Below are 13,368 nucleotides of genomic sequence, written 5' to 3' on the forward strand. Positions count from 1 at the left end.
AAATTTTTGGGAAATTGTGGCCGTGGTAACTCAAAAAATTATGAAGGGTGTTGATTTTCTAAGAATTTCATAATTTATTTTGTAATCAAATAAAAAATTTTGCTGGATTTTTTTCTTATTTTTTCTGAAGTAGTCATGACCATGTCCACCCTACGGCGCGGGCTTATCGTTGAATTTTGGGACACGTTGTATATTGATATCGAGATCGATATCCGTTAATTAAAAGAGAGTGAAAGACTTTCGTCTGATCATTAAAGAAGAAAATTGATTCAATTATTGTTTTTCTATTTATGAAAGAAACTTAATTAGTGAGTAATATAAAAAATCTGATAGTTAACTACAATTATTATTTTTACAAGAGAAATATGTTGAAAAATAGAAACTCCTGTCAACGGTAGTGTTCAAATTGTGAACCATCGTTAGATAAGCATGCCGAACATCGTGATCTAACACTACGTATGGCGTTGGCGATGTGAATACTGGTGACTTCTCTCAAGGCGCTTTCCGTTCTGATTCTTAATTGTTCATAATTTTGTACTCTTGTTTCGTAAATTTTATTTTTTAAATATCCCCATAGAAAAAAATCTAGCAGTGTAAGATCTGGAGAACGCGCGGGCCATCTCACAGGGCCATTGGTACCAATCCAACGGTCACCAAAATTAGAGTTCAACCAATTTTTCGAGACTCTGGCGTTATGTGCAGGGGCCCCATCTTGTTGATAATATATTTCCCTCAAAAATACCAATGGAATATTTTCGAGTGCTGGTTCAATTTTTCGCTGCATGATGTTGAGATATGCATCTGCATTAAGGGTTTGACTGTAAATGTTATATGCCAGAATTTTGTTCTTGTATAAAGCAACCCATATATTGAACCCGAATCGTCCTTGTCGAAGGCCATCTTCTAATACCAAGTGTTGATTTTGGTCTGACCAATAGTGCGTATTGTGCCTGTTGATGATTCCACAATTTTCAACGCGAGCTTCATCAGTCCAAATAATTTTTTCATGGAATAGAGAATCTTCTTCTACTTTATTCAAATACCAATTGCAGAACTGAATCCTTCTTTCAAAGTCCCCATCTCTCAAATGATGAATTTTACGATATCTATAAGGGTGAAATTTATTGCGTTTCAATATATTCAACGCATTTCTCCGTTTGATGCCTACTTCCTCTTCCAATTTTCTAGACGAAATATTTGGATTGATTGTCACAGCTCCAATTATTTTAAGAGTATTCTCCTCTTCATTTTATTCATTATATTTTTTTGAACGTACTTTTGTAAAGCTACCATAATTTTTTAGATTGTGAACTAACCGCTGGCAGTACTCTTCACTCGGTTGCTGTCGTTCTGGATATTTTTCGAAATACACTTCCCTTGCGACTCGGATATTTTCATTCGCTTGAATATAACATACCAACATATCGAATTTTTCGTAATTCGGAATATTTCGGGCCATTAGGAATAATAATCAGATTGTGTATTCTCAACAACAAACGATGACAAATTAATCATCGAAATATTTATTCAGAAATCCGTGATTCCATTCATAGAGGCTCAGGTTCACAAAAGATATTCAATGGTCGCTATGGTTACGTCAGCCTACTGAAGATTCAACAGTGAATCAAAAAGAAGGAAATAGTATTGAATTTTTTTCTTATGTTATATGCATGTGAATAGCGACATATGATACATTTTTGAAGTCAGCAAAAAAATTGCAGCAAGATGAAAGAACTTTCAACTATAGTTTACATTTGAAAAATCAAAAATCTCTGTCGTATCTCGAGAATTACTGGATCAAAAAATTTATTAATATCATATTCAAATTCCTCATAAAAAAGTGCCTGTAGAATGTAACAACGGATTTCGAATACGACTTCAAATAAGCGAGTTATTCAGCTCCATCGAAAATGACAATTTCTCAATTTTCTTTCATAACTCGAAATCTATGAATGTTAGGCTAGATCTGTTTTCAGATTTGGTTAGTCAAGAAAAAAGAGCTCGAGAATGTGTCGTCCGTTTTCTTCTAGCTGCTATAGTTCTCGAGATCCCTTCAGTAGACAACGAATTTTGCCCACCCTGTACAGTGTTGTGCCGTTCGAATTTTTGCAAAAGTCTCTGTTATCTCCCGGAAAATCGAAAATGAAGAAAAAAGTAAGCCCAGCACTTTTAGTTTTTTCTCCTCAAAAATTAGTGAAAAATTTTGTGCTACATTTGTGCTGACTTGTGCCGTAAATATTTTCTCGAAAATTTGTCGGATTTTTCGGGAAATCTTGAAATTGAAAAAAAAAAAGTTAGCCCAGCACTTTCGTCTTTTCTCAATGAAAACATATGTGAACAATTGTGCCACACGTGTGCTAACTTGTGCCGTTGAAATTTTCACGAAAATCCTCGTAGTTTTTCGAAAAATTGAGATTTTGGATTTGTGCCGTTGAGATTTTCAGAAAAAACTTTCAACTTCCTTCAGATGGTGGATATCAGAAAAATCAGTAGATTGTCTGAAAATATGTATAGGTACATATATGGCAACTGGCCTAATATTCAAACCGTCGAGGTTGGCAACTCTCCATGCACAAGTTACGACTCATCAAGATTTGCATACCGTCATAAATCATCAGAAGTGTATCACGATAACAATAGTGTATAGTAATCTTCTTTAGTCATTAGCTATCCACGCTAGAGTTCATTAAGCTCAATTTATGAGATTTCTCTTCTGAAAACTGAATTCTGCCAACATTGTTATCGTGATTCACTTCTGATGATTTATGACGCTATGCAAATGAGTTGATGAGTAAGTTGTGCATGGAGGGTTGACAACCTCAACGGTATGAATATTAGGCCTGTTGACATATATACTCATTTTCAGTCAATTTACTGATTTTTCTGATATCCATCATTTGAAGGAAAAGTTAAAAGTTTTTTCTGAAAATTCCAACGGCACAAGTTAGCACACGTGTAGCACAATTGTTCACATATGTTTTCATTGAGAAAAAACGAAAGTGCTGGGCTAACTTTTTTTTCAATTTCAAGATTTCCCGGAAAATCCAACAAATTTTCGAGAAAATATTTACGGCACAAGTCAGCACAAATGTAGCACAAATTTTTCCACTAATTTTTGAGAAGAAAAAACAAAAGTGCTGGGCTAACTTTTTTTTCAATTTCAAGATTTCCCGGAAAATCCAACAAATTTTCGAGAAAATATTTACGGCACAAGTCAGCACAAATGTAGCACAAATTTTTCCACTAATTTTTGAGAAGAAAAAACAAAAGTGCTGGGCTAACTTTTTTTTTCCTTTTCGATTTTCCGGGAGATAAGAGGGACTTTTGCAAAAATTCGAACGGCACAACACTGTACATGCATAGCACATCCTGTTTCAGTTGCCAAAACTCATTTTTTCGATAAGTGCTGGGCTGGCCCATTCAATATATTTTGTGAAATATTTTGAGAACCGTGTGGAATAAAGAAAAAATTAAGAGGTTGAGTAGAATAGCTATAGGCTAAACTTCGCCTCATGATTGTATTCATAGAGTACAAAATAAAGGCCCTTTATTATTATTATTATTATAATTTCTACGGCACAAAGCAGCACAAACCTAGCACAATTTTTTTTTCGAAATTCGAAAAGTGCTGGGCCAACTTCACACACATCAGCTTACTTCCAAAACCAGATAAAAAACATTTTGTTAGTTTTGTGTAAATGAGGATTGTAAGTTCCTCCCTACACACCTATATCAGTCAGATCGGATGTTACTGATGTTTGACACCTTGTTGCCTGCACAATTCACGACAGGAATGCTTTTTCGGAAAAAAAAAAGTTCCGTATTACAATTGAGGAGCTAGGAAGTAGAAGTGTTCAAGTGCATATTTTGTAGTTCTGAAATAATTGGCTTAACTTGCATATCAAAAATCCAGGATTGAGTTTGAAAATTATATATGAATACTTTCGATTTTTACGAAGGAAAAAATGGTTCCAAGAAAAAAATTCTTTTTTAGGATATCTTTTAGGAGAGATATTTTGCAGTTGCATGATTTTTCAAAATATGAGCACTTGAGCCCTTTTACTTCCAGGCCCCTCAATTGTGTTCCAATGATCCAAAGATCTCTCAGCCTTCAGAAATCATTCAATCCCAAGGAGAGCCTGAGAACATGTTAATACATATACAGATTCATTATACCCTTTTTTAAATTCATGTGGACATAAACTGTTTCCTTTCATTTTCCTTGACTTTAGTTCTATATATTAGGCAGAACCATAGTGGGGTAGCTTCTTTGCTTATTGATCGGGCGTATCCCGACTCATCTTGTGGACAGCATCAAACTATAAATGAGTAGTTACGAAACAGTTCCATATGGGATAAAAGAATGTACGCAAGAATCTAGGAGAGGAACCTTGGGTTGTTGATCTATTCATTCCTTCGATACTTGTGTTGAGCTCCAATGAAAGCGAAATCTCTATTGTCCCGACTTCTATTACTTTCCTTCGCAGTAAAAATCGAGAAGAAAAAAGAAGAGTAAAATTGGAATAAATGGCATTTCAAAGCCAGCTTTTTTTTGAAAGACCTAGGAGTTGTTATTCCGACATTCTTCCTTTCAAATATGTAGTACAAAATAATATTTCAGGCATTATAAAATGATATAGACAGAAAGAAGAACAGTGTGGAGACGTGAGCGCCTCGCTATAATAAATACATCTGACAAATTTGTTGACTAGAAATTTTATCAATTACAATTATGGAGTCGAGATATCAAGTTAATACATCGTTCATAGAAAATAACGTTTCAAACATTTTTTGTTTTTTGATAATCAACTCTGAATCTGAGTCCACAAATTTCGATGAGAAGGAGAAAGTTCAAAATCGATATCAGGTTTACCAATAAAATCACAATTTAACACACCATTTTAATAAAAATTAATGAAGTACACAAGTGTAAGTTTTTGTTCATCCACGAAGAAATCAATAATTATAAAAAATGTTAATATTAATCGGTTAAGATACAGAAACAACTGTTCATCATTTTGAGTAATAATAAATTGAGCTGATAAAACAATTCATTTATTTGAAATAATTGATCGGTGTTTAGAAACCCTGTTAATTCGATGAGAGTTCGAATTTTTTTTACTTCCTGCTCTCCCGAAATTCATTTTATCCCATATGATATTTTGAAAATTTTTAAGAACAACTTTTATAATATTGCAGATTGTTATATCTACCCTGGAGAAACAACCCTATCTTTTGGAGATAGCCAGAATAAAATAAAAATCATAAATAAATAAAACAGATTAATGATAACACTGGATAGTATACTAAATATAGAAGTCAAAATAAACAACAATAAATATAAATTATTCTAAATAACGTTGAAATTAATAAAAGATTTTCAAAGAGTTACTTCAGCCAGGGAAAAATATATTGATACATTTTCGCCATTTGATTGGACTACTTAAGAAGTAATGTTCAATTTTCATACAGAACTAAGTGTTTTAGAACCAATGAAAATCCCACCTACTTTTCTATATGATTCTTTGATTAATTATTCCACTTAAAACATAAAAATGATTTCAATGCACTTCCTAAAACTTAACTTGATTCTGAACATTTTATAATTCCACTGAAACAATAATAATATGTAATAACTTTTCGTAAATTAGATAAACAGAATAATTCAATCGATATAAAATTATTTGATGACTACCAGAGTAGAATTGCATCCTCAACCTATGAGAATTGATATGAAGAAAATCAACGAATGCTTATTAATTGGACAATTACTCAGTGAAAATTAGTGAATTAATGATTAATCATATGATTGATGAATGTTCTAATTTCTACTTAGAAATGAAATCCAATGAACCTACTTTGAGCTCAGAGAATATCCAAAACGCATTTTCATTGCTCCATATCAAACCGCAAAGGCAATGGCAAAACCAGTTATTAGTCACTCTTAATACAGCATTATAACAAAGATAAAACTAAATATTGCACATTTCGAATATGATAGAAAATGTTACTTAGCACCATCCCTATATTATCACAATCTTTTTTTAATTTTCTTGATCCGTCAGATTTGTAAACCTTCTTAATGCCAATATATTACGATATATTTTTTTAGTAAAGATAGTATATTAATATAAAAACTAACAACAAATGTATTTCAAAGTTCCTAAAATATACTTTATAGATCCATATGATGTAAATAAGTTTTTACAAATATATTAGAAGCTTCATCGTTTGAAAAACATAATCTTATGAAAGAACCACACCGTATCAACACCACATATTACCTATGTACAATATATAAGGTACCAACATTGAATAAAACATATCACGCTCAAAAAAAAATTTATAGAGTTACAGGCAAAGTGTCTCCTTCCACGACACAGTAAGCTAATTTGTTCCCAGAACAAAACAGATTCGATTATATTGCTTGTCGGCAATAATAAATAGTAAGCTTCAATTCATTTTCGTTCCCTCAACTATCAATATTCTTCTTGAATTAGTCATAGGGCTCGAAAACGAAATTCGTAACATTTTATCAAAAATACGAACGAATAAAATCGAAAAAGTCGAAATAAAAGGCAGCATATAAGTTAAATACTTCTAAACAGTAACGAGAAGAAAGATGAGGTAATACCAACGAGAAAAAATTGCACTTAACTTCATCTCACAACATTTCATTATTGAAGTCTATAGATTCAATATAAAAACAGACTTTTCGCAGCATCAGTTGCCAATGATCGGTTTTTAAAATGCATTCAACCTTCGGACGGTTAATATGAATAAATAATTCCGACGTTTTCCAAAAGACATCACAGATTTTCACACCCTATGACGCGTTATTTTTGCTTTCAATGTGATTCATCGATTGTACTTCAAATTCCATATTGATGGTGAAATAAAAACACAACTAATAAATCGTGGAAAATTTTTCAAAGCCAATCAAAAACAATAATAAATTCATCCTATTGATGACAATCAAAGAAGAATCAATGCTTTCTTCAATCTTAGCTCGGAAAATTTGAATAGCTATTTTGATGCTGAATTCAAAGTACAACTAGAGCACATTTTTATTTTTAAAATTCCTAGCTTATTGTGAAAAATGGACCAAAACTAATATTAGAGAACATACAAAAATTAATGATGAATCCCCCTTAGTCCGAGAAAGGTTTAAGAAAAATCAGCAAATTTAACAGTATCTAAACATGTTTTCACTAATATACATAAAATGAATACTGGTATAAAAATTGATATTCAGTCTTGGCTAATTCGAATAATTTTCAAGTCGAAAAATGTGATGTTCTAAAACGTCATTGGCTGGGGCCAGGTTAAGGCTGAGACATATTTCAGAAAATTTAAAAATTTTGGCTCGTCATAGTCGATCCTTCTACATTGCTAGTTTACTTATATAGTTAAAATATCTGGATAAGATTCAGGAAAATCAGTAAAAGTTTTTACATTTCGGGGTTAGGAGGTTTCCTGGAATAAATTCTTGAGAGTTATGACGTATGTTGAGTATAACATTATCAGGATGAATATCCTGAAATGAGCTCCAAAATCTTCAATGATATTCTTCATAAATGTGAGTAGACCCGTCTACGTTGTTTGTTAACCGTCCTAAATCAGATTAAAATTTTGAGGTTTGACTTTGTGATAAACTGTTCCCGGTAAAATATACCTTCCCGAAGGTATGTTTCGAAATGGTCATAGTCCTATGAACTGAAATATGACACTATTCAAGAATATATTAAATGCTTTTTTAAGCAACAAAAAATTTTCAGAGCTGGGGAGTACTGGAGGTAAATGTACTCAAAATTGTATCCCCGTAATCAAAGTTCGTACTAATAACTGCTAATGAGTACTTTATTTCGAAGGTAGTAAATACTCGATTAATTTCAAGTACTGTGCAGTGCCTACAATTCAAGAGTAACGTACTCGTTAGTAACTGTGAGTACTGTACTAGGTACGACTCATATTTTGCCGAAAGGTTTGGTTGTTTACAAGAAAAATCAACTCAATCAGCTTTTTTACTAACGTATCTTATTGCAATTTCATATTTGTTTGCTTAACGTATTACTTAGTTGAAAATTAAGCGATTCACATTCTGGAACATCTGTAGCTTAATATATTACCATCATTATTTCACTCCCGAATAAATAAGAGGTAAGAGGTATTGATGCTAATTAATGTATTAGTAATATTCTTGTTTGTTCCTTTTACTTATTGTTGTTTCTTCTAAGCATTTTGAAATCTTTCGATAGAAATAATTTCAAAATTGTAATTGATTTGAAATAATCATACTGTACTTCTGTCTTCTTTTAAAGGTACCAGTTGTGAAATATGAGTATTTCAGCGAAGAACTTCGCCCAGCTCTGCAGGAAATAAAAAGTTCAACGGGACAAAACACCCATATTCCTCGAAATATAATTAATCGATGATGAGACTTTTGGAGGATAGGTGAAATATTCAATGAATGAAAGAGAGAAAGATCGACCAGAACACTGATTAAAAATTTGTCGGACCGTAGGGGGCAGTCAGCTAGGAGCCCATGGCCCCGTAGTAAAAATAATAATAGAGCAACAATCAGTCGGCCGCGGTATCGTTGACGATAGATGGCGATGTGCCGTCGAATTTCCTCGTGTCGGGATTGTAACGCGGATGTTTGAATTTGCAGTGCGTGCGCAAGTTGTCGCTTCTCGTGTAAGTGGCTCGACATAGCGGGCACTCGAACCTGCCCGGGAAGTGCACATGATAGTGGTTTCTTATGTGCGTCACTATTTTCCCACACAATTTGCACCGGTGCAGATTGCAGGCGCCTGGCAGTTTGTCGAACGTAAGTCGCATGTGCCAGGTTTTCGAACCTGCAAACGAAAACACTGTTTTAACTCTTATTTGGACTCTCAGGTATAGGCAAAAAGGTGTTAATATTTGATAGTGACAGCATAGTAGTGAAAGTGCACCCCAGAGCAAGTATTAAGTTCGAAGTACCACAAGTTAACCTCACACCCATATACAACAAGTGCTTAGACTTCGATCATTTAAGACTAAATAGTTTTTTTAATCTTAACATAAAACTATTTCATGAATATCATTCACGCTTCACCAAGCTTAATGAAATATTATATTTTATTACATATTCGCCTGTCGAACAATGTATTTGGAGCAAGACGAATATTATTGCTTGCAATAAAAAGAGATCGAATCATCCTTTTCAGCTCGCAAAGCGTTGATTAATGAAAAATATCGATCGATGATATCAACGGTAAATTGAAAATATGCGATCTCGAGCAGATTCGTAACGTTAATAAAAAAAAAAATATATATATATATATATATATATATATATATATATAGATATATTTTTAAGGAATAGAAAAGTCTGGATATTGAAGAAAATGCACTTGAAAAATAGTAATACACAAAGATTCTTCTCCAAACTTGAAGGAGGCTTTCAACTCCCATTTTTCGATATTTATATCCGTCATGTGTGTAATGAAATTTCGATTCAAATCGCTTTGATTCCATAATATTACATAAACAGACGAGAAAACCAGTTATATCCAATAAGTGCAGAGTTTTACTATTTTAAAAGGCTTCTTATATACAGAGTGATTTTGCAGAACAGCCATTTTCAATAATTCTAACTTGAATTGAGAGGTACTGTAAAAACTTACTTTAATGCATGGTTGGTATTGTCTATTGAATCGGGTAAAAAAACCGTAAGATATCTAGATCTCTCATCAAAGCAATTCAACGTTTTCGAAGCATCAAACCCCCCGTTCCCATTTTATTACTTTTAGTGTGAATATGACAGAATCAAAAAACAGGTGAAACGTAAGACAAATCGTGATATTCTTATGATATCGATTTAATGATAAAAATTCGTCACAGCCGTGGTGGACTGATGGTTGAAAATAATTGACAAGATCGTGATTTATCTTGCCAATAAGAGACTTAGGTCCAAGTTGTCAGCCTAAAATTAAAAAAAAAAACGGAACGATTCAAGTATTCGTGAGCTACTCGCTGACTTTAATACAGGTATGTAATTGGGTTCAAATATCGATCATTTTGAAGATCGTGTGTAGTTGATGTCTCTCGTGTGTTAGATGTCTCTCGACATTCAGACAGATTTTAGTGATTATATGAAGTATATGAACAGAAGTTACATGACATAGATAGAACTAAAGAAACTTTAACTCCAGACAAAACAATAAAAGATACTAATCTCAAATATGCCTTATGGCGAGGAATAATATTAACGAGAAATCAAGAGCTCCAACACAACTCTTCAATCTTCAAAAACATCAATGTTTGGATCGAATTACCTTCTTTGAGGATTACCAACGCAGTTTACCGAAATTTATAATTGATGCGAACATGAGAAATTCGTTCTAAAATTCACCTTCTCTAAAGGTAGAAAATTTTCTCAAATATTTGGCTGTCAACTGTCTCCTATTACATCAGCAGCAAGTTGCCCATGGCTATGTCTGTGAATTCCAACTGAATCTAGTATTCTTTTCTCATAATAATATGATTTACATTATCAAACTCTTCCTGAAATGTCGGGTGATAAATAAATATTAATTTCATAATTGGAGGGAAGTTCACAAATGACTCCTCATTCCTTATTCTTTGATATTTTGTACAAAAGTAAGATTTCACAAATAAAAAAGTACACTAGATTAGCATTGGGAGCCCTTTTCTCGAGAAGGAATAGGTTTCAAATGTAAGTAATGCATTCTTACAAAAAAATGTTGTGTACTATTGTCAAATGAAAATTTTTGAGACTTATTATGATGGTGATGAATGCATTTGAGGACGTAGATTAATATGCACATTTCGACGTCTAGAATCGAAATATTGAACATTGTATACGGACACTCCGCATAAGTGAATGCTGAAAGGATATTACAATTTCTAACTAACAGCTTTGGAATATGTACGTTGATCTGTAGTTTGATTGTTGCATGATACAATTGTAGGCATAACCGATTCGAATCTACGGTTAACATACGACTTATTTGTTGAAAAACCATCGGCCAACCCTGCCTTTATAACAGTGTCACTCAGATTTTTCTCTATAGTGGGGTTATTATGTATGTATTATACGCCTAAAATATTAAATTTTTCAGCATTTCACGTTCTGAAACAGCAAAGTTTCACGTTTCTAATACGTTTCCAATTCGGCAAAGAAAAGATCGATCAAGATTTTGAAAAGGCCATTTACGAGTAAATGACGTTGTATCTCCGGTGGAAACAAAACAATTTCAAAGGAAAATACCACTTGAAAGGGTAACTTTTCAGTCCATTAATTCCATCCACGTGTAAAGTACACGTGAACTAATGAGATCATTAAAAATCACAGGTGTATAAGATTACACTCGCTAGAATAATCAAATTTCGCTTGTGTGTGCTGAAATAACCATAGCAAGGTTGAAAATTTTAAAAAGAGAATTGTCAAGTACACTGCTTCATTAACGCATTCCGGAGAATCATCCCAAAACATAACACATCTAAATATTTCCATGATAGCATTCCTTGTTTATATACGCAGAATTTTCATGATTATCTAGAAAAAGCAACATTTTTGTTGATTTATTCATAAAATTCCATCGTGAGATAAAAAAATCTTGAGAATGCCTTTGGCGTGAACCGCATTCATGACAATGAAAATACCACGATTAGTTTCTTCTTTCACCTGCTCATAAAGTGAGTTACATTTTTACGAAAGGTTTTCACACGTAGAGATTTTTACGATTAGATTATGTTCGCCTATATCCAAATATGGCTAATAATAATTGACTAATAAATATAGTACCAAAAGGAATATACATATACTAATAACAAGCTTGATGAGTATTTACTTTTCCAAAACACTTTTCAATCCAAACAATTTCCGTTCGGATTCGATTGTATATTTTGTCACGAATGTGAGTCTAGTAACATTTCTTTTCAATCATGCTTAGGACACAATAACATTATCTGAAGAAATTATTGATAGATGTACATTCAAAGAACTTTGAGCATCCATTCTGAGCATTCAGCAATGGGGAAATGATACCTTTCCTTAATTATATGTTGCCCAGAAGGAAATCTCAAATTCGCTCATAAAGAAACAATATCAATTTTATCATACGGTGTGACACACAATCTCTATTTAAAAACTTCACTGTAGACGCTAAGGGCATATGTTTAAAATGGCGGGGTTCGGAGGTTTTTGGAATGCGCAATAGTGTTACTAGTTATACAAGATTACAGTTTCATCTGGTACGCCATCAATTATAGTAGCGAGCGGTGGTAGAAACAGCGACCAGAAATATCAATTCATATTTTGACCTCGTTGACATTTTATCGAAAGACTGAAGCACTTGTGAGGCGTGGCGCGTTTGTGGTACTCGAACAGGTAAGCGGTCGAGCCAATGTAATTTTAGTCGTTTTAAGTGGCAGAAAATTTTAAATAACCTTCTCACATGCAGAGAAAAAAAATGTTATAGAAAGTTGAAACCTGCACCAGCCAATGAGTATCTTTTTAGAGATAGAGTAATTAAGGTACGTTATTGGAAATCAAGTTATTTACATGGTTTATAATACAGTACACTTTTATTGAGAATTGATTATGTAAATCGAAACTCAGATAATTCAGTTACATAGAACTACTTATAATCTTGTATATTTGAACAAAAATTCGATCAATAAATACTCCATAGCGGATATCGACTAACTCTAATTATTTTCTCCAAATATAATTGAACACTACAGGGTGTCTCCAAAGGTAGGTCTTTTTTATAACAGAAGGTAGAACTCGTTTAAATAAAACGTTTCGTCAAATGACTATAACATGATATATGTATTCTCAAGATGACGAAGTTCCGTATTTTTGTCATTATCTTGTAACGTCACTGTCGTACCAGTAGAAAAAACTTAATGTAGTTCAAAAGCTCACAAATAAAATTGGTCAAAATGATTCACAAGAATTGTATAAGTGTAACCATCAACTTGATATCCGCAGTCTTGCCCGGTGTACAAATATGGTGAAAATACGGCAGCCGTATCACGAACAATTTCACAAAGAGCGCCAGAGTCCCAATTCTGCACTTAATTTCAAGAGTTGAGTTCTTTGAAGTTCTGGTATTTTTATGGTACGGATTGGTCAAAATGAGAAAAATAGAAGACGAGGGTGATATCTTGTGTTCGAAAAAGATCCATCAAAAAAATGAAAAACTATATTCCTAACTTAAAATAACATTTTTTTACTGAAAAGCGTAAACATAAAAACTCTTATCATCAGCGCGAATGGTCTCGTCCATCGAAAAACGACCGAACATCTTAACTGAACTTACCAGAGAATTCACTAATGTGGATGCAAAAGGC

At 33.1% G+C, this 13,368-nt stretch overlaps 1 protein-coding gene across 8 annotated transcripts in view; it reads right to left on the reverse strand.

Moving 5' to 3' along the window:
* The window catches only part of LOC123318719 (sex determination protein fruitless), a 74,116-nt gene that overhangs the window by 29,295 nt on the left and 31,453 nt on the right, over window positions 1-13,368 (reverse strand). For 6 of the 8 annotated variants that reach the window (XM_044905425.1, XM_044905431.1, XM_044905429.1 and 3 more), the window contains exon 5: window positions 8,100-8,858. The exons of the other annotated variants lie outside the window; for them this stretch is intronic. In XM_044905425.1, the coding sequence (XP_044761360.1) occupies window positions 8,581-8,858 (278 nt within the window). In that variant the 3' untranslated portion in view covers window positions 8,100-8,580. Of the gene's footprint in view, window positions 1-8,099; window positions 8,859-13,368 lie in introns of those variants that run through there. 8 annotated transcript variants of the gene reach the window in all.

Source organism: Coccinella septempunctata, chromosome 8, assembly GCF_907165205.1.
Source record: "Coccinella septempunctata chromosome 8, icCocSept1.1, whole genome shotgun sequence".
NCBI lineage: Eukaryota > Metazoa > Arthropoda > Insecta > Coleoptera > Coccinellidae > Coccinella > Coccinella septempunctata.